The 25,000-nt window shown below is 39.8% G+C and overlaps 1 protein-coding gene and 1 non-coding gene across 3 annotated transcripts in view; one reads left to right on the top strand and one right to left on the bottom strand.

Moving 5' to 3' along the window:
• LOC138039132 (laminin subunit gamma-1-like) overlaps positions 1–25,000 on the bottom strand; it is a 77,405-nt gene that overhangs the window by 23,486 nt on the left and 28,919 nt on the right. For both annotated transcript variants that reach the window (XM_068885315.1, XM_068885316.1), the window contains 25 exons: positions 24,443–24,546; positions 23,997–24,058; positions 22,640–22,783; positions 22,290–22,517; positions 20,936–21,042; positions 18,964–19,141; positions 16,216–16,365; positions 15,888–16,039; positions 15,684–15,797; positions 14,738–14,849; positions 14,431–14,627; positions 14,115–14,288; positions 13,412–13,528; positions 11,749–11,927; positions 10,371–10,509; positions 8,706–8,811; positions 6,909–7,037; positions 5,578–5,766; positions 4,343–4,698; positions 3,908–4,038; positions 3,395–3,545; positions 1,782–2,170; positions 913–1,092; positions 628–787; positions 122–280 (listed from right to left, as the gene is read on the bottom strand). In XM_068885315.1, the coding sequence (XP_068741416.1) occupies positions 122–280; positions 628–787; positions 913–1,092; positions 1,782–2,170; positions 3,395–3,545; positions 3,908–4,038; positions 4,343–4,698; positions 5,578–5,766; positions 6,909–7,037; positions 8,706–8,811; positions 10,371–10,509; positions 11,749–11,927; positions 13,412–13,528; positions 14,115–14,288; positions 14,431–14,627; positions 14,738–14,849; positions 15,684–15,797; positions 15,888–16,039; positions 16,216–16,365; positions 18,964–19,141; positions 20,936–21,042; positions 22,290–22,517; positions 22,640–22,783; positions 23,997–24,058; positions 24,443–24,546 (4,107 nt within the window). The remainder of the gene's footprint in view (positions 1–121; positions 281–627; positions 788–912; positions 1,093–1,781; positions 2,171–3,394; positions 3,546–3,907; positions 4,039–4,342; positions 4,699–5,577; positions 5,767–6,908; positions 7,038–8,705; positions 8,812–10,370; positions 10,510–11,748; positions 11,928–13,411; positions 13,529–14,114; positions 14,289–14,430; positions 14,628–14,737; positions 14,850–15,683; positions 15,798–15,887; positions 16,040–16,215; positions 16,366–18,963; positions 19,142–20,935; positions 21,043–22,289; positions 22,518–22,639; positions 22,784–23,996; positions 24,059–24,442; positions 24,547–25,000) is intronic.
• Positions 2,731–2,803, top strand: Trnat-ggu (transfer RNA threonine (anticodon GGU)). Its single transcript has one exon. It is a non-coding gene; the product is annotated as a tRNA-Thr (tRNA).

Here is a 25,000-nt window from a genome sequence, read left to right as displayed (position 1 = left end):
CAAGAAGGTGAAGTGTCTGTACTATTTTTGCAACTTGTTGTAAAATAATTGTATGGTTATCTCATTAGAGCAGTTTGGGGTTAATTCACTTAACGGATAAAATTGAACCTGGCAATCTTACGTCATTTCCGATGTACAGAAGCACTCCACTTTCCGCTTCGGTCTTAAATATGAATGTCACAGAAGACAGCGCTTTGTCTTCACGGTCGACGTTAATACTTGCGTAAGAGCATTCCCCTGAAGCTATTTCGTAACCATAGAAACGTGTTCCATACTCGATCTGTAAGACATAAGCAACGATGGTCACCATCAACGAAGAAAGAATCGAACGTTATGTAAAGGATGATCACGAATGTAATGAAACTTCTAGCAAGATTCCGTAAAATATATTAGAAAGCACTCTGTGCTTGAAGTGTATTACGGACCTACATTAGTTGAAGTTGAAATCTGCGTTCCCTAAGTAATATCGGAATCATCTGCTACAGAACTAACAAGCTTTGTACGTTAAACCAACACTTGAATAAAATGCAACAAACTCTCAAGCTTATATAGGTTCATCGCGTTTTCACATGATAGAGGATGGTGTCTTTACAGGCCTTGTCACTCCCATACGTAAAATCCTCTTACCGGTCCTTTAATAATTCCACTAAAGGACACTCCTTGTTTGCCAATCAACAGTTCTGGATCACTGAACACTCGCGGCATCAGAGTACCGGATGTGGCACTGAACAAAAGCAAATTGACCATGTCTCCAGAAAATACATCGGTCACCTCAAAGCTGGTTATGCTGAAAGTAAAGTGACAGTCAATACATATTATTGTAAGCTGCATCGTCTCTATCCTTCCCTTGAAGTCCAGCTCTGATTCCCTTGCTAAAATTCAATACTAGTGCAATTATCTCAATGATCTCACCTTTCTGGATTAAGAGCGCCAAATGTAATCACGTGGTCTTTGGCCATCAGTGTCATACCGGTCCCAACAAATCGGTTGTCTGGTGTCTCAGATGAGCCTGCTGGCTTGACGGACAACGTCGCGTTCGTACGTGTACGAACAGCACGAATATGATACCACCGACCATTTGCATAGGACGACCTAAATTAAGATCGATGCAATCAATGTGCTTTCTAGGGGAGAAACTGACAGATAGTGACGGCAGATAGGTCGCATTTGATCCAAATCCGGATATTTGAGGGTATCTTCGAGGTTTCTTTTATGATAGTTTTGGAGACGTACATCAGAAAAGCTTTCCCCGCCATGGACCGCCTCCTTTACTTTAAAATTTGACGTGGTAATGTTTCTGTGGCAAGTCTTTAAGCAGAGTCGTGTTTCATTTACTTCCCGACAGAAATTTTCAAAATTTCGTAGTAAATGAAAAACAAAGAATATTTAACAACTATTCTTTTCAATCTCGGTGAATGGTGGCAGAATATTTACCGCGTTTAACTCACGAAGTAATCTCAACAACATTTTGCAGAAGAAAGCATCCAAAGACTTAGCGAGTGAATAATGCTCAATTACTCCGAAATAACGAACCAATCAGATCGCTCGAAACACCAAGATCACTGAGTGAGTATATACAAAGTATTAGTATCTGTGATTTGGATGGCTTTGACCTGTTGGGCTCATTTCGCGATGTTGCAATTAAAGCTTCATGAGGGCAAAAATACACCAAGGAATAAGATTCTTAAGAAAAAGCGTTGCTTTGCAACGGACTACTTTGCAATTTCATTAATTGAATTCTATGCTGCACTATCATTGTACAGAAAATCAACATACTATACCCGGTACTCTTAAGTATGATGCCATCATCTTGGTCAGGTTCGAAATAGAAATTAACTTGTCCGTTTTGAATGTAAATGACAAAGTGATATCTGCCTTGGTCGCCTGAAATTGCCATAATGATTCCATTTTGATGCAGTGTCCTGAAATCCAACTCAACTGCGGTAAATCCTAAGCTGCCATTGAACTGTCCCAAGGCATGCTGGAGGTAGCCATTTCCGAAAAAACTGACGGTCTTTCCATTGGTGGGATAAAAAGGTCTTTTGTAGCGTGGTGCAGCGTAAAGTACTCCGCTACCGTGAGTTTCTTCAGAATCCCAGAGATTATATCGTGTTTTGTCCATAACAAAGTTGTCAATAATCCCGTTGAAGTAATTGAGTTCTTGCGATTCCTGCAGAAAAGTTTTATAATTTTTGGCCACGAAATTGAAATAAGCTTTTTTAAAAAAGGTGGTTTTTTTTTTAATCGGATGTTTTGCCGTTTTTTCTTGCAAAACAGCTTATTAAGGGAAGCAGGGGTCGCAGTGGTGAGAGCATTCGCCCCCCAGCAATGAGGCCCGGGTTCAATTTCCAGACTCGACGTCATATGTGGGTTGAGTTTGTTGGTTCCTCAGGTTTTTCTCCGGGTACTCCGGTTTTCCTTTCTCCACAAAAACCAATATTTGATTTCAATTGATTTAATTCTAGTTAATTTCGTTAGTTTCCCCAATTAGTGCTCTTGTGCTAAATCCATGTACACTTAGTAAAGTTGTTATTATTATTATTATTATTAACGATGAAATGATATGTGAAATGGATCATATATGAACTGCGGATATGAAATCAAGTAAAGCTATGATCCTCGCAGTTATGAACGCAATTTTTGCAATTGCTTAAAGAAGCTTGAAAAATTCAGGACTTCAACGGGGTTTGAATCGGTGACCTCGCGATACCACAAGCTCCCAACGTCAGTGGCTTCATAGCTCAGTTGGTTAGAGTGTCGCACTGGTATCGCGAGGTCACGGGTTCAAACCCCGTTGAAGTCCTGAATTTTTCAGGCTTGTTTACGCAATTGCAAAAATTGCGTTCATAACTGCGAGGATCATAGCTTCACTTGATTATTATTATTATTATTATTATTATTATTATTATTATTATTATGATGATGTAAGAAATGTTCATCTCTTTCATTTCACAGGTTTACTACGTTTCCTGTACGCATGAGGGCAGACTCGCGGCTGCGCTATAAGATCATGATCAGAGAGTACGAGGTTTCCTATATGTTATGTCTTTTATTGGAATGATCAAAACACAAAAAACAGCCCTATTCTCATTCTGTCATCAAACATGCATCTAGTTTTCAGTTTTTGATGATTGTTTCTGTGATGCAATTCATAACAGCATAGTAGGAAACAAAATGCAGTATTCCTGGGATACTATCAGGCGGAAACGCGTTGTGAGCCAAGATTTAAAAGATTTTTAAATTCGCTATCCAGACCATCCCACCATCCATGCCATTCCCTATTTTTTTCGGGATCATTTTGCAGTCCAATATTGGGATGATTTGCGTTCCGGGATGATTTGCGGTGTATTTTGGGGATCATTTGCTGACTCGTACAGAGCTTATTAGTAAATACCGTTAAGTTGCTCGGCAGTCCACCCAGATAAATAGAACTTTGGGTTGTCAGCTGAAGAACGTTTTCTCCACTGTCGGATGAGCCATTTGTCGTCACTGTTTCTCTTTCATTAATGTCAGAACTAACTGTTAAGGATACCACGCCTCCAAATCTGTGTTTCAAATGAAATGCTTACTGAAAACAAACTGTCAAGAAATCTTGACTGATGTTGATGAAATAAAGAACCTATTCCCCCACCACATTAGCCGCCATTTGTTTTTCACCGAGACAAATGACAATTTTTTCACGTATATATTAAGGACCTTAATATATAATAATAAGGCTGTCAGATACATACGCTCTATTGTTTGCATTCAAAACTACCCAAACCCCCAATTATTTGTCACAGAACTTCAACGGGCTCGTGAACCTTGCTCCACTTTCCTAATGTGCGTTGTGGCCTAGTGACTTGGTTTGGAGGTTTTTGCTGTAAAACATTTCGAAATGGACCTGGTTTCTGTAAAGGAAACTTACCTGGTAGCATAAATGTTGTACCAAGTGTCATTCTTAAGTTCAAGAGGATTGTGGGCGGTGATTGGTCCGTGACCGAGGTTAAGTACGAGATGAACAGAGCTGTTTGATACGAACAACCAAAGAGTGTTTGTCTAAAAGGAAAGATCTTTATGTAAGTCTCGCTTATTATTCAAAGCTGTTGCCATCATCTTATAGTTGGTTTCCAAACATTACTGACTTGACATCAATTGCAATGTTTTGATCAGTTGTTTGCCTACATTATTTTCAAAATGCCAGTCATAATTGCTGTAACTCTGAACTATAACCTTTCGCAGTTAGTCATAGAAAACGACTACACCCCATTGTATGGGCTCTAATGTCTGATCGCATAAAACAGGTATGCATGAGTGCGTAAGTCTAGAAACGGTGTAAAGCTCCTGTATAAAAAATACTCACCATTTCATCATCACTTCTAGCGGTCAAATTGTTTGGGTCTCCTATCATGTAGAGAAACGTTCCCTCGCTGCGGTAAGTCTTGATGTCAACCGAAATCTCACTTGTGTGAGGATTTTCAATCGTACTCTTTGAGGGTACCAGCATAATCGAGCTATCATTTTCAATATGAAGAGCGAATGGGATCGAAGCCACTAAGTGCTTGATGCTTTGGAGTTTGCTTGATACAGAATTTATTTTAATTTCTGTCTGGTTCCTAAAAGATGGAAGTGAATCCATGACTGCCTTGGCTTCTCGTACTGTTGCATTCACTGCTGGTTCAGTTGGGCTTGGTGACAGCTGTTTGGTGACGTTCAGTACTAGAATGAATTATATGAGGTAATATCGTACTGTATTATTTTCGCAAGACCATTTCATGTTTCCTCACCTAAACTACAATCACACTGCCTTTTTTGCCAAGACGTAGGGGATTATAAGGTTGCCTTGTAAGGGACTTGTCAGAAATTAACAGGGGGAGGGGGGTGGTGGAGATTTTCAGTAAAGCGGCGAAAGTAAAATGGCCCTCCCTTGGTAAGGGATTGAAATGTCTTGACCCTCCCCTGGAACTCATCCTAAAATTCTCTGACACCTCCCCCTCCCCCCAATTTGTTATACAGTTGTAGAAGAAAACTTGTTCAGCATTTTTAATAAAGCAAACCTAACATGCAAGTGATGTCTCTGTTAGAGAAACAGGACAAAAAAAGCTTTTGGCTCAATAGGATGTTACCACTGGAAACCAAGATACACGAACTGCATTCAAAACTATCAATAGCTTGACTTGTTCATATGGCAGGAAATATTTCGTGTGGCATGATTTTCATACTCTACCTGGTTTGTATTTGTGTTATAAGATAATATTAAAGCAACCCTTTATGATCAAAACGGCTTAATTTCTTGTAACCCTCCCACTTTTGCTGTCTATTTTTTCCATGGCCCTCTCTTTTGAAGGGCTCAAAAAACTGTGACCCTCCCCGGTTTTCCACCCCCTCCCCTCCCCCCTGCTAATTTCTGACAAGTCCCTAAAGTCATCGTTTAATAGTTTTGTTTTGATGGGTGGCCTTTTTTGTGATCGTAATGCCTTACGGCTGTTTTCAGGCTTTGGTATAATCGAGTTTAAATTAACGCGTCATTATTAGAGATATGTGTGCACAATATAGCTTTTCTCAGTTATACAGATTCGACAACGAGGTACTGCTCACCATTAACAAAGGACTCATTCATCAATGTTATTCCTTCCTTTGACGTATTCCTTATAATAGAGGTTTTGTGGAGTAGCTCGAGAACAACACGTTCCATCTGACTTAAATGTGTTTCCAGGGAGCCCAGAAGTACACTTGTGTTTGTTACTTGATTCTGCGCATCAGAGAGGCTAGATAACACTTCCGGTGCTGAAAGGAGTCGTACGCAAATTTTAAGTACAACACGATCGGTCATTGAAGAACTAGTAGCATTCTTTTTAGAGATTTAATTTAACAGTCTCGCCAACGAGTTTTAATCACCTTCCTCACATGATTTTGTTTGGAAACATGAGATCTGTTTACTTATGGATTAACCTTCCCGTTTACGAAAATGACTGAATTGGCTGGAACAGCGAAACCAATAAAAAGGGTTAACTATTGCATGCCTTTGTTGTCAAGTCTGACTATTTCAAGCTGTTGTTTTATAGCAATAAGGGCACAGAGACGGTACTAAAATGTCTAACACATATTCAGCACGATTATCTTTACTTGGTGTTGGTGGCACTGCCTTTCCCGTCGTACCGACTTAGAACTCCCTAATTGGCCGTTTTTGTACCAGAGACGCTTAATCCGTCCAGGCGAATTATGCGTCTCTCATGTTTTCCGTCTAGTGTAAAAACGGCACGTACTATATAAGACGCATAATTCGTCTGGGAGGAACTTTGGGAAACATTTTTTCAGCCTCTGTTAAATTTGTCTAGTGTAAAGCCGGACACAAGGCGCACTACGAACTATCCATGGAAAACGCACTCAACTGGATAGTTCGTCCAGACGCATAATGCGTCTTGTGCCCGTCTTTGTACTAGACGACGTAACAGACGCAGAAAAATGTTTGCCCAAGTTCGTCCTAGACGAACTATGCGTCTCCGGTACAAAAACGGACATTAGTGTCCCGCTTTGAGAGTTTAGACCCTGGTGTGTATCCTCGAGATCTGACCCAGACTGAGAGTTGTGTCGCAAATGGACACGCAAGGCTAGTTGCGATTACAGATGCCTCAAAAGGCTAATTTCGGAAGATGTTGCTCAGGCCTCAAGCACACGAACAAGATTTTTGTGGCAAATTTTTGGGAAAATTTTTATTTGCTAATGTGGATGAAAAAAATCCTCTCCGATTGAGCGACAAGTATATTTTTTACGTTGTCATGGTTCGCAAGGTCGTGTTCGTCCATTCACTTATTCGCTGGGCCATCCACACGATCAAGTGTACATAATGCTTCATAAAATGAGGTTATATGCAAGCATGATAACCTAAATTAGTGGGAACTATTAGGTTGACTTTGTCTGGAACGTACCATCGGCAGCGGCCGCTGTATATCTCCCTGTGTAATTCTGAAGGGAGGGAAACTCTTCATAGACCTTGTTCCATGCAGTGACAGAATCCTGGAACGTTTCATTTGCGTCATAAACAGCCCTTTCCAAACCTGAATTAGTAAACAATAGATGGTTTTAGCCGACGTCACAGCAGTTATTTTGGTGCACAGAACAATAGAGACTCTATTGCAATGCAAAACATGAGCCAAAATTTGCTATTGCCGGTTTTCTGCATCAACATGTCCGTCTCAAAACGTGATTGAAAACCGTCTTTAAGATTCTCGTGATGCCAAAGAAAAATCTTTTAACATGAAAATTTGGTTTTATCAAACAAACTGATGAAGGTCGAATTACCACCGTTTAGGAGGCAGTGTGGCCCAGTGGTCAGGGCGCTTGCCTTGAGATCCGGGGGATCCCGGGTTCAAGACCCGCTCTGAACACCGGTTGAATTTATTCCTGGTAGTCCCTGGTTCAACTTCCTAGCTGTTGTTGAATGTTCTGTTCTGTCGTGATTGTGTTCATTGGCCCTGAAAAGCCCCTATGGGGAGTGGTCAATTAAGTATGTTTGTATGCATGTATGTAAATATTGACTGGTTGACGTTTAGGTTTTGATCGTTAGTCATTCAATCTTTCCACGTTGGTACTTCGACCTTCATCAATTCGTTTAGCAAAACCATATTATTGTGTTTTACTTTCCCATCGAGGCAGCACTTCAGTTGCTTTACGAAATAATCCCCTCATTCGTTGATCTTTAATCATGAAAGGCAACAATCTACCACATAGGCACATATCCGAGAGGAAATTCTATCGATGCCATTGACTAAAATGTCAATGCCTGAGTGGAAGTGAAAGTGTATTCGGGAAAAAATGCAATTCTCCCTCAATTGGAGTCGAACCCATTGCCCTCCGATTACTTGCTCGGATGCTTTATCACTGATCTGTGATAAAAGAGACGTGTTGGTGCTTGGCCTTTTGACTGGGTACAGATAGCAATTGCCCTGCCATAGTGCAAGGGCTGAAATCGGCCTTCTTACACGTCTTGGTAAAGAAGATAGAACATGTTAACTACAGTAGATTAACGAAAACATGCATTTGATTCAGAGATACACATATGAAATGAAATGTTGATAGACACACTGGGAACTCGGAAAAATCCGAGCCCCAGATGGGATTCGAACCCACGACCCTCCGTGATCATGGATGCGACTCAGATATACTAGAGAAAAAAAAACCGTTTATCATGGGCGTGGTTCAATCCTAGACAGAAGATTTGGGTGAATGAAAGTGTGCGGTTCCTCTTACTCCATCTTTTTGTAATCTTTTAAACTATACTTTTGTAGATGGGTACGTAATATATAGATATAGCCAAGCCAAAAAGTGGAGCTCCCGAGTTATTCATTTATTACAATAAAGTTAACCTGGCTTGAGCTTGCGATCCAATAGAAACACAGTATCTGGTCAGCGGCCAACTTAGAAAAAACAGCTGACCTACATGAGCTCTGAACTTGAGCCCGCGTTGTGGTCACGTGATAGTGGTGACATTGGCATACGTGGAGGGGTGGACGTACGTACGGTCGTACGGCTACGAAAACCAATTTCCTTACCCATGGGGCTCCGCGTGCGCGCCTTCGCGGAGCTCCTCTATGAAAGGGTTAGTTTATTTCATGGATGCGATGTGGCCAACATGATGGCAAGAAATGATCACTAACCTAGCTCTTTTATTGAAATGTCATAACACTGTTTTCTTGAATGTTCAAGACGTTTCAACAAATACTTACGGTGTATTGAGAGGTTTCTCCTCATTGTACCGTTGTATAGGTCGTGGTAGCCTTCGAAAATCATCTCTGCCCTTCGTTGGAAGTCAGCTGATGAAAACACGCTAAACTACAAATGATGAGTTGAAGGCAATGCGTGGATACGAATTACTTCAAATTTGGCGAGTTGAAGGAACGGTTCTTATTTTCAGTTTACCGAGGAAGTCATTAGTTCAGATACAGTTAAATGTTTACTTTATCTCAGAATTTTGTAAGTACTTGACAATTGCTGAAATTGTCTTTGTAAGCACAACGAGGTTTACTTTATTTAAGGACGTTCGCGCGAAAATTTTTCAACATTGATTTTTTTCTGAAATTTTTACCACTGTAAGATGATGAGTTAGTTATGTCAGAAATGTAAAAAAATGGGGGGTCACCGACTTCGTTTTGGAGAGAACATGCCCGGAAAACACCCAAAATGTGACAAAATCGGGCTTCGTTAGCGAATAAGGCCAGTGTCTGTAAACCCAAATATATTGCAATCAAATCTTTGAAGTGAAATCTTCTCTGCCAAATATTATTTAACTGGACTTATTAAGTGAATTTAGTCAACTGCTGAGGTTCCTTAAAGATCAAGTTCGCATTTAGCGACCACAGTTTCACGCGCCTTGCAGCCGTAAGATGGCAGGATTTGATGTCCCGTGAGCAGAAATCTTGAAATTTTTTTAACTTCCCACATTGATTTTTTGTTCATTTTTGGACAACGTGGAGAGAAATGTAAATACAATCCGTTTCTGGAAAGAAAAATAGGGGTCACTGAACGTCCAAGACTGTTAAATCCAGGCAAAGCTATAGCAATGGCCTTTTGCCCTATCATTTCTCATTTTATTACTTAGCATGCGCTCGTGTATGACGTGGCGTGTGCATTTGCGTGCGCAGTAAGGATGCGCAGAAACAATTGGCGCGAACGTCCTTAAAATTTATATTACGTAGAGGCTTTTTTTTAAAATTATTAATAAGCGTTCTTGCAGAATTAGCCAGATATAAGTCTGTTCAACAACAGAGATGTTTTTTACGTTGCACCTGCTTTACAAACTGCCCTATCAATCCATCTAACAGTCAAGGTCTATCGCGAATTCAAGTTGAGAAGACAGCTCAGTTGGTAGAGCAGGTGCAGTGAAATCCTGCGGTCATGGGTTTGAATCCAGTTCAAGCCTGGATTTTTCTTACTTACTTGCTTAGCTGTTTAAGTTTCTTATCTAACTGCGATGATCTCTCTTACATCGCTCAACTTGAACTCGCGATAGACCAACTGTTAGATGGCTTGATAGCGCAGTTTCATTTCATGCCCATCCGCAGTTCAAATATATGAATTTCATATATTCTAAAATAGTAATCATTGTCGTTTAGAGTTATGCTATTCAATGATATTTGTTGGAAACATGCCTCAACCGGTCAAAGGGCCCTCTCAACGTTTGTCTTAGTCTTAGGCAAGTACTTATGCATTTTTCAACCTCTTCGTCCCTGTTGAATTAAGAAGAATTTAGAAGAGTGACTTCAACAGTCAGAGCGGCGCATGATAAATGTGGTCGACTGAGGCTGGTTTGTTTTAGTTATTATGAAAGCTATAATGGCAAAGGCAACCCCTTGTTAAAAAAGCCCAGAAAGCCTTATACAGTAATTACTAACCTCTTTGGTAATGTTGTTAAGAGTGTTGTTAGCCTGTTGAACAAGCTTCAGGGTTTTGTTAATCATTTCGTGTATACCAAGATATTCGTCGATGGCTAGCAAGGCTCGAGAGCCATGAGGATGACTGTGGTTAAATGTCCTACATGAAGAAAAAAATCTATGATCAGGTAGATATCCTTCATTTAAGTTTAGTAATTGATTATAATGGACTTGAATTTTGAATTTTTGCATACAGCCTTAATATTTGAAGGTATATCCATGAATCAATCTATTATAATCTGCTCAATGCTTCCTGGGTGAGACGTGAGACACGAGATTCTTTCTCCAGTGACTGAGTCAAGCGTTCTCAGTACTGATGTTTATTAAAGTGAAGACTAAATAATTAACTAGATCTAAGAACCATGTTTCATGTCTGAGACCTAAAAAAGGTGATTGCTACATTAAGCATTTCCACCAATTCTAACTGAAAGCACTGACACCTCGTGCCGGCGGAAGCGGTAACAACCACGAAGTCTTTGTGCTACCTATTAAAATTAACGGCTCAAGTGGAACAAGGTAAGGGTTAAGGCTAAGCTCCAGTTGAATCAGCGTCTTACTTGCAATTAAATGCACTTATGTACCACACCTTCGTCCACTGAAAGTTCACTTTGCACTGTCTCCTTAATTTTCGTTCGGTGAGATACTTATCTCCATAATGGCGTTCTATTTATAACTGACAGAGTCAGCCCGTTCTGAGGAAGAGCTAACCCGGCCCTCGAGACGTCTGTTTTCGAGTTTCCTTTCAGGAATTGATCTACTTTGATTAATACGTTTTTACAAGCAAAGTTCCAATCTCGAAAAGTGTACGCTATGCTTGAACTAAACTTTGCTTTTGAATCAAGAAGCCTTCGAAATATCCGAATTTACGACATTGCACCCCAGAAGAGAAGCACTGTTTTCGAAACTATTCAAAAAGAAAAAGGTGTTTATGTAATGCCCTTTCAATCTTACTCTGCGTATGGCCACTCGTTGCGCAATAACAATGGGCAACCGATCTTAAAGCACAAGATCGAACGTTGAAAGACAATTTCCTTTTTGCAAAGTGCTTTCCATTTACGGCCTGTGATTGACACGTTTTTTAAACTTATATCCCATGAACATCACATGAATATATTAGTGTTTGATTTTTATTAACATTTTTTAGGCTTAAGATGTCTACTTGCCCGACCCCCATAAGTCTCACATGGACAAACTTTACAAAAATTTTAATTTACGTTGATATTTGTTGAATTGATACCGTAAATCGCTTTTAAGAGCGACGATTTATTGAAAAAAAATTCGTTTTATTTCAACCATTCATTTCTCTTGATTGATACTGTACATTCCAGTCTGTACTTACTCTTCAATTTGTTGAGCGAGTGACTCCAGGTGAAATGCGTGAGTTTGGGCCCGTCTTAAGTTCACAGTAGCATTTTCAAGGCTGACTTTAATTTTTCTGAATTCTTTTCCTAGCAGGTCAGACACATTCGTTAGACTACACGAGGGTACGAAATTTCCGTTGTACATTTGGAAAAGATCCTGTGGATTGATAAACGAACAAAAGGAATCAAATAAAAGGTATTTTCTTACTTATTAAGCGTTTCAACGCAAACCAATCACCAAATTATCGTCTTTAGTCAATTGAAGATCAAGCTTCCTGACTGTTCTTTTAGCTCCAAGCCAGGAAATCGATTGAATAGGTTACTCGTTTTAAGACATCACTTGTCGCTTTCGTAGCCTTCCTTTGGTGCCAACAGTCTTACCACCCACGGAAAAAGGAACATAAAACACTCCTCAGCTGTATTCCACAAAACAACAACGTAAAATCACCAACTTGATTTGAGAAGAATGCGATTATGGCTAAATCGGAGAATAGTAAAATGTGACTCAAATCGGTTTTCAGGACAAAGTAAGCTTACATTAATGAATTATTCATTTTTTACTTTTACTTAACACCTTTCGCACCCATCCAGTTACAGGAAACTTCGCCCGTATCGTACAACGTGAACCAGACAGAGTAATCGCAAATTACTTGCTATAGCGCTTGCTTAAACTCCATAATGACATTTGAAGACGTAATCACCCGAGTGCTGTTCAATTTGAAATAAATGACCACCCCGAATTTATGCCAAGTTTCACCATAGTTGACGTGAGAACCCGTTAGCAACATCCCAATATCGAACCCGGCTATTTTCTTGACAACTCACGGGTTCAAAAATGAAAGGACCTTTTCTAATCTGTTTTCACAGGGAATTTGCATTTTTGACCTTCTTCTTCTTCTTCTTCATCCGTCGCTTCCTCCTCCCCAAGCGTCATTTTCTGGGCAAAGTCATCAATACGTCAACGAACAGAAAATGCGAACGAAAAAAACCGAATTTGCCTCAAATCGTTGGGATACATTGGGATGAAGATGATACCGTTTTGCCTCAAAGTGGCTCGAGGCAGTTGATTCAACGGCAAAGGGACTTTTACTGAAACATGAAATCGTTAATTTCCCTGCCCCCAGTGAAGCAACAAATAAATAGTGTTTCTTTTAAGATGCATATTCTAGCATACGAAATGTCAATTTTTTCAGAAGTGGTTCGCTTGAGCATGTTCATCATCGATATTTTTGTTTTTTTCTTAATTTTTTTTCTTTATTTCTTTTAGTTTTTTACCTTTTGTGAATCATTTTTAATCTTCCACTCGATAAACTTCCTTCCCTGCGGTAAATGCTATCCCAGTAAACATTGCGAGCGTGAGTCAGGAAATCGTTTCATTCTATGATTACTGAGTGCAAGTTGGCCGAAACAAAAAAAATCTCAAGAAGAGAAAACTTTTCCCTAAAAGAATTCACATGGCTTTAAATGGACAATATGCACATGAAACCAAGGAGGTCTATTTCAAGTTTGTGCGCCCAGCAGTTTGAGATCAATTGACATACTTTCGGTGAATTAGAACCGATAATGATGTGTGATAATGTATGTTATTTCATGAATTCTTCTATCATGCTAGAACTAAGAAAATTTATTCTTTGGAAATACCTCAAGTAATGACTCCCCTTCTGTTAGCAAAATCTGTGTGTTTGTAAGGGTTATATTTGTGTCTTCTAACAAGGCCAGAGTCCTATTCAAAGTCAGTAACTCTTGCTCGAAAATGTCCTAGAGACACAAAAATAATGTTAAACAAGCCTGTCTTGGGCTCTATTCAATTTGAAACGAAATTGACAACAACTGAGCAATTTACAAATGAAATACAACCCTGTTCTTTAATTTAAGTCCCACCTCTTTCGTGCGCATGCGCCTTCCTAACCCATTATACAGCACGTAGTAAAGTTCTGTTGATCAGCCAGCCTGCAGCATGTAATTCACTGTATGCATGACATATGTTGCTAAGGGTTTAGGGTTTGACTTTTGGCATCCCATGGCACTCTATCATCCATTATTAAAGCATAACTGATAACTGGTAGCAGGTATTTGAAGGTAAATTCAGGGTCGTTTGCTCATAGGGAAAACTTATAAGAGCTTTTTTAACCGTATAATCACATATCGTGTTAGTTTACCACTTTTAGTGGGCAGCAACAGAATGTAACCGTTTAACCTCTTTTCAAAGGAATACTTTTTTCCGATGTGGACATGGTTCTTGCAACTCTCTGCGGAGTAATCTGCAACCGATGACGGAGTTGCTTTGTGCATAGGGACACGTTAGACGACACTGAAATCCATTGTGATGGGAAATAATTTTTACCTTCGTTTCCATAAGTGTTTCCTCTACTTCTCGTGAATGACTATAAACCTTTTCGATATCTCCCATGAACTGGTCATGTGATTGGTTATAGAACTCTTGGATCCTGGTAAAGTTTTCCTTTTTTTCTTTGACTGTATCTTCTAACTCTCGGGCAAGAGTTAATTGCGAAAATACCTGTCACATAACCAAAACTGTTTTATGAGAGCAGTAAACTAAAGAAACACTGTCAAAATAATAAAATATTTGGGGCCGGATAGATGTATCCAAGAAAAACGTATTTCTCACATTTTATCTTTAGAAAGATCCCGAGTCTTACCCTTCTCAGAGTTTCTTCTGTTTGAAAAGTAACGTTTTCAGTCATTTGTATGTTTTCGGCAATATTGTCTAAATGTTGTGTGAAGTTTCTTTCTCTTGTACTGTTGAAAGCCTTCATAGAATCTACCAGAGCTTCTGATGCGATGACATCGTACTCAATTAAAGCAGTTCGTATATCTTCGATTACATCGTCCACTGCTGTAGAAAATAAAATCAGGATATCATCACGTGATAACATTTTAAAAGTGCTTTTGCTTTGTTTTCAAGGAAAGAGGTCGCTTGAAAAACGATGAAAGTAAAAGACTTACAATTCAAATATTGCTGGACCCACGACGTTTTATTCTTGGTATTTCTAACTTCCTCCAAATGAACGGTAAAGTTTGAAGCCGCATCTTTGGATAGGTTGCTCAGATATTGAGCCTTTAAAACAAGGAAACAAAAAAGAACTCATACTGAAACTCACCAAATAGCTAAAGAGGTGATATGACAAAACATGTTCAAATTAGTAGGATACTTTTTGTCCCAGAGAACGATAATACAGACCACATCTCCAACATCTTGTAACCATCATAAAAGTCGCAGTTCGCACTGATCATGTCGTATTAATGGTTTGCATCTAACGTAACGGCGGCCATGTTGGTGTACAGAACAATGCCGTAAAATATCTTTTGGGAATTTGACTCTATTATCATGCAAAACTTGTGGGGCCATTTTCTATTGTTTTGTATACCAACATGGCCGTCTCATCACGTTGATGAAAACCAAGAATTCCCGATATTCGTCTAGAGAAGTTCCAGATTGCTTAGTTTTCATTGGACTAAGAACCGCATCAGTTCTTTCACGCCTTTCTATGATTTTGCAAGGCGTTCATTAATTAAGCAGATGCCAAAATCGTCACTTTACCGACGCCACTTTTCAAGTAATTGATGAAAAACTTTAATCTTTCAACACGCCATGCTTAATGGTTAACAAAGAGGAAAGAGGAAAGCCGGCCACAATTGTAAGTCAAGGGAGTAATCAGTCGGTTTTGTAGTTGTCACACTTTCAGCATTTTTTTTTTCTAATGGCAGTTTGACAATCTCCCGGTGAGAAAAAAATGGGAAATTGAAAAAATACTCTGGCTACACGATAGTACAAAAACTTGCTTTGCTGGAAGAACGAAAAGTTACTGCCGGGAAAATTTGCGATTACTTGCACATAAATCGCGGGATATTCTAATAAGACTGATTCACAAGAATTCATTTTTCTGTCTACCCTGGTGTAGGTGTCTTGAAGGCTCGTGTTTATCTGAGGGATGCGCAATGTGACATGCTCGTGGTAAGCTTCGTTTCCTGCCGCTATCCTTCCATAAAGGTGTTGCCTCTCTTTCTGAAATAACATAGCAAATCGTCATAGTCTTTGAAAGCGTTATTTTTCTTAAGTACTGTAATTTAACTGGCCTTTTTATCAATTACAGACCTCAGCTTGTTCCATTAGGCTAGCTGTTTCCATAAGAGGTGCATTGAATTTTGAAAACTCCTGCAACACCTGAAACTTTTCTTCAGTCACATTTGTGTTGTTTGCCGCATCGACAATTGAGTGTTGCAATCTCTTCATACACTGAGAACATTCTGTGAATGAAAACAGCCATACTGAAATAAAATCTGGAAATATTACATATGATACTCGTGGATGTTGGTGGGCTGGGGCAATTCCTCGGTAGTCGAGGAACCTACTGGGTCTAATCACTAAGCAAACAATTTGTAATTAACGATACGCTCAATTGGCGACTTTCATTCAATATTACCTGCACATCCGGTGTTAGAAAAGTTTGTAAAATACTTCATACATCTATCACATGCCCTTCCAGTGACTCCACGTTTACAATGGCACTGTCCAACATTATCGTTCACACACGCCGTGCCATTAACCGCACCAATCTCACTGCAGTTGCATTCTAAAAAAAATTTTAAAAAACATTTCATGAAGCAGCTGTCTTTACGGGTTGAAAGCTGCTGTGTAAGTTATATTGGAATATTTGTGAAGCAATATGAAAATGATGTATACATATATGTTTGTCGTAATTGCATCCATTGGAAGCTCGCAAAAAAACCGAGGTCCAGATAGGATTTGATCCTAAGACCCTCCGTGCTGTAGTCGGATGCTCTAACCATTGAGCTACAGGAGACCATAGGGTATGCAAGGGTGAAATGTGGGTGATTGACTCAGCATCACGCAGTTACAAAGTCAAATGAAGTCACATTAAAGCATATCTGAGATGCGCTACAACCAGCAAAGTGAGCAAATAGGTAAGTTTGTTGAAATTACATCCATTGCTTTTTAATTGGAAAGTCGGCAAAATATTCGAGCTACAGATTTATTAAACACATTATATGTCTAAATGCACTAAAAAATGCTTTATAACACTGCCGAATAAGCCAGACTAAGACACCCTCCAAAGAAAATATGTCTTAAAGAAGTGTTTTCTTACCATGGTCCAAACAAAGTTTGCGAAAGAGAGGTTTGAGATGGAAACACGGATTTTCGTCCTAACCCGAGACTGGCGGCTCGAGATTTTAAACTTTTCCCCTAGTTATTCAAAGATCTCAATCATTAACTTAGCCAAGGTAATTCCACGAACTAATGGACCGCATGCCAATAATATATTTATGACGTCAGCCGGTTGGTGTTTGCAAGTATCACTCCGCATCATGGCTGTCGGTAAGACGTGTAATCAATTACACACAATTAAATTTGAGGGATCGTTGAGTGTGTTGGGCCATTTTCTTCGATTGAGCTTTATTTGGAACTGAATTCGCTACCATTCATTTCCTTGAAATTCCCCCCTTTGATGCAAGGATGGCTATATATGACGCATGGAATGGTTGCATCCGGGATCCCAGTAATTTAATTAATTTACCGGGCATAAGTTTAGTGGCACGAAAAAAGGAGACAGTGAAAGATACTCACATGAAAACCATTGTGAAAAAATATGCACGCATTGCCTACGTGTGATAATGCACTAACACAGCCCTTTATTCCATCACTGTCAACCGGAGCTGCGTTTTGTTTTCCAGGGGATTCAAGTTGTCTTTGCGTAATATGTAGCTCTAATAGTACACGATATTGTTTTGGGATCGTATGTCATTTTAGTGCCATGGTAGATGTGTTTGGTAAATAGCCCCCTGAGAAGACATGTGGTTACTAGTAACATACTAAAACCAGAACGATTGAAGAAAATGAAAGGGAATGGAGAAACACTGGCTTCGAGGCTGACATGTTGGGCATTTTCAAGTTCCCCTGCAACTTCTCTATCATCAAAAGCCTCTGATAGCTTTCCAAGACAAATGTTCAATGAAGTTAAGCCCTGTGCGGGGGGGTTGGTATTTGGATGGGTGACCTCAAAATACACGACTTTCTGTAAGAAACAAAGGACCAAAAATTCTATTTTAACACTCAAGAAATGCGAACTAAGCAAGGTGCAGATTTTTGTCAGCCTGCTTTATGCAAAAACAAATTTGATGCAAAAGTAAATAATTGTTGATGTATAGTTTTCAGGAAGAGCAGAAGAAAATTTTCAGGAAGTGTCGATCGACAATAAAATATTTTGCCATCAGCGACAAAATTTGCAATATGAAAACAACATAAATTTGAATCGCGAATATAATAAGTTACCATCAGCAAAAAGCATTTTAGGAGATTTTTGCTACGTTCAATTTTTCTGTTGTACTTTTGGCTGCAGGAGGAAATCGCGAAATCGAAAGTAACATCTGTGTCAAAATGATGGCAAGACACCGGGGTTTTGTTTTTGTTAGTTCGTTTTTTTTCTTTCAAGTGTTATAAAGTTTGACAAGAAATGTGCAAATTCAACAAAAAGATCACAATCTCCCAACTCTTGAGGTTGACCATTGTTTTTGCAAAGTTAAACGTTCACTCTCCTAGACGAGGTTAATTATCACCACAGTTAATTCCATCGTTTTGGAAATAGCAGCTGCTTTATTATTCACCAGCGTCACAAATTCTTACCGATTTTGGGGCTCATTTGTTGAAACTCGAGCACGCTTCCAACAGACCTGTTTATTTTCGAGAATTATGCACCGCGCTGCGGGCCTATTATCACCACGGACTTTATACGCTCTTACACTCTTACAACCCGGTTACATAGTGTGTAGTGCTTACAGTGCACTACCACAAAAAACAATCAAATGATCTCCAATGCAGGTCTTCTTCTTATTCTTCTTACCGTGCAGCCTACCTCCTTATCATAAGATGATTCTTGCGAGAGTGCAGGAAAAAGAAATATAGGAAGTACAGGTGTAAACATGAAATAAATGTGCAAGAGTAAAGTCAAACGGTGTCAATGGAAGTGAATAATGAATTATAGACACGACAACACTGATTAACGCTGTTCGGATATTCTACCCATTAGGTGACAAAAACTCTTAGTGCGTTTTTCTTGGTTCTTTGAGAAAGTGTCCCCGGCATTGGTCTGCAGGCTTGACTGTGTCATATAATTGAACGTGACCATGCAACATTTAATGTAAGCGAATATTACCTCGGCATGCCATCATTGGAAGTCCATAAAAGCCCAGGGGGCACTGCGTGCATTTCATCCCTGTCACATTAGCTAGGCATGAACACTGGCCACTAGGAGAGCAATCCATATTCGCTGACCCGTAAGGGTTGCACTTACAGTCCCGACATCCATGAGGGCCAAAATCAAAAGTGTTCCTCTGGAAGAAAAGACGTTTTATTGGGGCCTGATAAATATCACAATACTTTTGTCTCCTACAATGATGAACAGTCAATCAGTGTAGTTACATTTTAAACAGTATTTCTTATTCCTTTTGAATGAAAAAGGAAATTCGTCTAGTTAGAAAAAAAAGTACAAGACTGGCAACAACGAGAAAAACAATTGACACAATATATTTCGGCTGCCACAATGCTCTATTACGCTTTAAGACTTTCCCGTGGCTGGCTTTACTCAGTAGCCCCTGGAATCCAAATATGTCTCCTCCTTGTTTGCATATCTTAACGTGGTTCAATGGTAATGGTAATGAACTTATATAGCTAATTTTCTATTAACAAATTCAAATGCGCTTTACAAGCAAGAGATCTATGGTTGAGATCGGACATCAGCATATATATGCGCCGCTGGCAGCCGCTATCAGTCCATTAGCGATCTCAACTGATTAGAGTGTAATGTGAAGTGCTAAGTTTTCCACCCCATATGAACTATGTGAGCGTTAGCCCTACTGATGGAAATGGGCCCACACAAGGACAGAGAAAAACCCTGACCAAGGTGGGAATTGAACCCACGACCTTCGGGTTAGATCACCGCTGCTCTCCCGACTGAGCTACAAGTTCAGGCGGGAGCAGGCCGTAGGAACTGAAGATATTAAAGTCACGGCAATTAACATGTACAAGTACAAGGAAGGATTACGTTTTTGCAAACGTTGGCCGTGTAGCACTTATATATGAACAGACTTAACTGGTCACCCTGGTCAGAGTTTTTCTCTGTCCTTGTGTGGGCCCATTTCCATCAGTAGGGCTAACGCCCACATGCGGTTCATATGGGGTGGAAAACTTAGCACTTCACATGACACTCTAATCAGTTAAGTCTGTTCATATATAAGTGCTACACAGCCAACGTTTGCAAAAACGTAATCCTTCCATTAGCGATCTCACCCAGCACATGAGATGAATGAGATGAGGCCTGACCACAACACCGGGAACTCCATGCCCTACTCTTTACGAATAGTGTGTGGGTTCTTTTACGTCCCACTGGGTTGTGAACATATCATTGAAGGGTTGTGACACGGGGCCTACGGTTTATAGTCCTTATCCGAGAAGACTTGAAAGTCAGTTATTTTAAGACCCTGAGTGTTGGTCCGGCCGGATTCAAACTCACGACCTCCCGCATGGCAGCACAATGCTCAACCAACTGAGCCACCGGTGCACGGTGCCGTCAGACTCGACGGCCATTTTGAATTATGACCTCAACTGCACCAGCGTATCTTATTTTCCTTGCATTTGCGGTTCACATATGCAACACAAGGGAACATGTTGATGAAAATGCAAACATAGGGAAATATACACATGAAATGCAAGGCAAACGCAGGCGCCAAAGTAAGAAGTGGAAGAGTTTTCATTTTCAAGCCCTTGCATTTGCGTGTGGACCTGGGCAATGCAAACGTTTCAAGTCATCTCGATTGAACTTGAAACAAAGATGCCGTCAGACTCAACGGCCATTTTGAATCACGACCTCAACTGCATCAGCGTATCTTATTTTTCTTGCATTTGCGGTCGCTCAAGGCTTGCTTTTGCTCTGCTCTTACTTTGCACGAGTTAACCGGGCCAGTAAATTCCGGTCTTAGTCGAGGGCCATCACCTCGAGCCTTTGGAGAAAAACAAATCCAGCTTTTATTTCCCAGAGACCTGAGGAAACAGTTTTTCTTCAAGAAGCCTCTAGAAATTCTGGAGCTTAAACGAGATTCCAACGGGTACGTTGGTAGAAAACTCCTCACCTTGCACATACTGCAGTTTCTGCCTGTTACGTTTTTTTTACAGTTACATTGTCCGGTTACTCGGTTGCATTCTTGATCCACTGAGCCATCTTCATTGCATGAACAGGCTGGAGAAGCATGGAGACAAAAAGTGAAGTATGTTTTGTGCCTTCAATAACTTCTTTTGGTGTACATTTTATTATCTTCACCCCTGATTCCGGGTCTGACACTCAGCAATGGAGTTTTAATGGGGATCAAAAAGTGTTCGGTCTCCGTACACTTACTAGCTTCTTTATGATAAGCGAAATTTTCGGTAAAGCCAACAGGTGAGGGACAACCTTAAGGAAAGCCACTACTGTAAAGATCTAAACGCCTCTTCATTAGTGTTCGTTGTATTTTTTGTGAAGGAGTGTTTATCGCTAGTTTGCTTTTCGTGCGGAATGTGTTTCTTAGTTAACTGACTTAGCGTAATTTAATGCCGGTTTATAATTTATTTTGAGTTGTCGTGTGTTCGCTTCAAAGCAGATCAAATTCTCCGCCAAGGGCCGTTCTGATTCTTCCTCTTCTTCTTCTTCTGCGACGCTTTCAGTGCAGTCTTCGTTGTATAGTGTTGATGTGTCTTTCTTAGTCCCATCTCAGGAACAAGTGTAAGTGTTCCTTTCTACCGTTTTTCCGTTTCAAGATTGCTTAGTAATGTTTGCTTGCATTTTAGCTTCTCCGTCTACTTCAATAAAGTGTGTTAAACCTCGGAATTTATGCTGGAGTTACTTGTCCTCTCGTGGAAGAAGTTACAACTACGTTTTAGTACAAATATGTTTTAGATGAAACTTTATCTATCTTCATTAGCAAGGGCTAATGTGCTATGTGTGAGCAAGACGGACTCTTTCGCAGGCTAATCCGAAAAGGAAAGGAACTTTACTTAAGTGTCTAGTCTAGTCTAGCGCTGGAGCACTAATTGGGGACACTGTAAACTGAAATTAACGATGAAAGCAAATCAAGTCAAAGGTTGGTTGTTGGTTTTCGAATTACATTAGCGACTCGAAACGCCGTCTCGCCTCACGAAGCTAGGAATATATCTCCACTGACGAAAATTCCCACATTGGTTGTTCAAAGCTCGGTCAAGTGAACCCTGGGTTATCGTGAACTTTGATTCTAGTTTATTAACCAATCAAAAGCGATTTCCCGAAAGATTTTTGTCCTTCAGTTGTGACTTACTTTTTCCTTTACTTTGAGCATAAAATAACTTGTTGAAAGCCCTTTCAGAAGGCGAAATTAAAACTTCGATTTATTTTTTAATTGTGGGTTGGCGTGAATCGGCTTTCGAACAATTGGGCCCAGGAAGTTTTTGGTACATCGTCCTTATTGCTTAACTTACCATTACACTGCTGATTAACTGCATTACCAAAGTGTCCTTGGGCACAATGCTGGCAGGAGAACCCGGTGGTGTTAAACTGGCATTCAATACACTCTTCTGTTCTAAGACACTTGTTCGTGTTGTTATTACATTGGCAAGGCAGACAAGTTCTACCGATCGTGTTTTCAGGACATTCACACGTGCCTGTAGTTGGATCACAGATTTTGTTGGGTCCATTACACCTGCATGCTAAGCGAAGACAAAGTGAAATGTTCATTTTAGTCTTTGACGGGAATTCCTTTTTTTATTATATTACCCAAGTTTCTTATTTTCGATGGATACCGACCCGAATGCTGAAAGGGGATACTCACGTGTACAGCCACTTTGGGTGAGATTATAAAAGCCTGGCTTGCATCTACCACAATCGCGACCTTCCACTCCGGGTTTGCAATGACACTGTCCTCCATAAGACTCACATTCGGAGCTGTTAGATCCCAGGGGATGGCAGCCACAAGCTATAGAACAAAATCAATACTGTCTATGTTGCGGTGACGTGCTAAGCAAGCGACTACTGAAGAAAGGTTTGATTGATGCTGCTCATGGATAGCTCGCTTAAAATACTTCAGTGGAAGTCATAATAATCGACGTCAGAGATGGTGTATGCGAACCGCGAACTTTTTTCACCTAAACTGAGATTTTGTACAGGATAATTGTTTAGGTTTGAGACGTTCTTTAAAGCATTAATAACCAAAGGCGTAGCGGAAGATACTTTTTTAAAAAGAAGTCTACGAATGGGAACATGCATTATCCGATTTTATGGCATCTTTCTATTTTAAACAAATTTCTGTAGTAATCCAGTAGGAACAAGAGGCTTTATTGGTCACTTTTTTGGAAACTGGTAGGTCATTTTTGTTAAATGAACAACAATTATTAACAACGGAAAGGTGTACTTATTGCATGCTATTTTCGAAATTGAGGCTATGAACGCATCTAATATAATGTTCAGGTTTATGCAAGGCAATTCAAGAAGCATTAATAACTGGATACATTAGCAAGTGCAGACTGGAGTTTATAATTGCCGATGCCATGTTTCCTGGATTCATCGTTAAATAGGCAAACTTGCATGAATTCCAGGTTACCTTGCTAACGTTAGAACGACAACCTGAATCTCCTTTGAATGCAACATTCAAATAGATTCAAGTATTTTAAGGACGGTGCCTACTGATTCAAAGGTATGTTTGCCCCAATTTATGATTATGCAGAAAACGTAGATCTAAACAAGTGTTATTGAATTGGGGGTAACCCCCATTTTTCAAAGATAATTCATGAACAATATTTGTAAAAAGCTCTAAAACACAAAGCAATGTATGGCGTTCATTCTCAAATTGAAGCTTAATTATTTCTAAAAAATGCATGGTTACCCCCAATTTTTTTTTTGGATACCAAGCGTACTTACAAAAATCTACTTTCTCTGCACAGTTTTGAACCGCGCAAAAATATCCCTGCGTTAGTGAGCATCACCGATAGGAAATCCGAGTATCTGGAGTTGCGCAGAACGTATGCGCAAGGACTGGTTATGTTTATATTTTTGTTTGACACCAACATGAACATAAAATAAAATAAAATAAAAAGTGTGTTGCTCCAGCTTAAAGCATAAGTGCAAATGTTAGTTGTCAAACTTTCAAAAAAATTCCTTTGCAATTTGAATGATCGAGTCTTTTTTCTCACCTAATGCTCCCTGAAGATAGTTCATTGTTATGGTGAATAACCATCCTAGGCATGACAGTACACTGAAAGTAGATAAATAGGGGTAACGATCCTTTTGATCACTTGTCGTCGATCTTACCCTATGACTACATATTTGAATTCACGTGGCATTCATTGAGTGACGACCATCTTTCGTGTGGAAACTGTCAGGGATCGAGAATTACTTCGCGAATGATCGACAACGAACTCGCCACACCTCTTATCTGTCCAGGTCGTGCTTTGATTTTTGTCACCAAGCGACAGCTCCTGAAGAACATATCTAAATTGCTAACCCATTACACATACTTGAGTTATTTCTTTACGGTCTTTTTACCTCTTGGGAAAGGTGAGGATTAACTGAAAAATAAGGTTTGATGATTTTCTTGATTGGATTTGAAGTTGCTAATCAAGTACGAGTAAGACTTTACCTCATGTCATTTGACTCAACATTGCATAAGAGCTGAAAGTTGCTCATTTCCTCTCCAAGCACTGTAGGCTCTTGCAATTCCTCAGGAATAGCAATGACACGATTCTGGCGAAAAAAGAAAGACAAAGAATGGGTATCCTGTATTTACAAATGTACTTCAAACATAGTTTTGCCGACCGACTGGTCCGCTGGTTGAGAATCGGGCTACCGTGAGAGAGGTGGCGGGTTCGAACCATAGGCGTACGAGCCGGGCGAGCGGGGGGGGGGGGGGGGACAAAACGCACAAAATTCGGGCAATAAAAAAACGATAAAAGATGGAATTAAAAAATATATAAGGCAAAAATATAAAAAAGAGCACTTGAAAGTATAAAAATATTACTTCTGTAAGTTAAAAGATATTAAAGTCCTTGTTTTGAAATAAATCCTTCCGGTTGATCTGAAAACATTTGAATTGCTCGGCTGCTGATCTGTTGATCGCTGGCATTTGCTGCAGTTCGCGCCAAACTTTCGCGCCATTTTTAAGGCGGCGCGAGAGATCAAGGATGAACGAAAGTTTTAG

Source organism: Montipora capricornis, chromosome 2 (genome assembly GCF_036669925.1).
Source record: "Montipora capricornis isolate CH-2021 chromosome 2, ASM3666992v2, whole genome shotgun sequence".
In the NCBI taxonomy this organism is placed as follows: domain Eukaryota; kingdom Metazoa; phylum Cnidaria; class Anthozoa; order Scleractinia; family Acroporidae; genus Montipora; species Montipora capricornis.
This window is presented reverse-complemented; position numbering and strand designations above follow the sequence as displayed.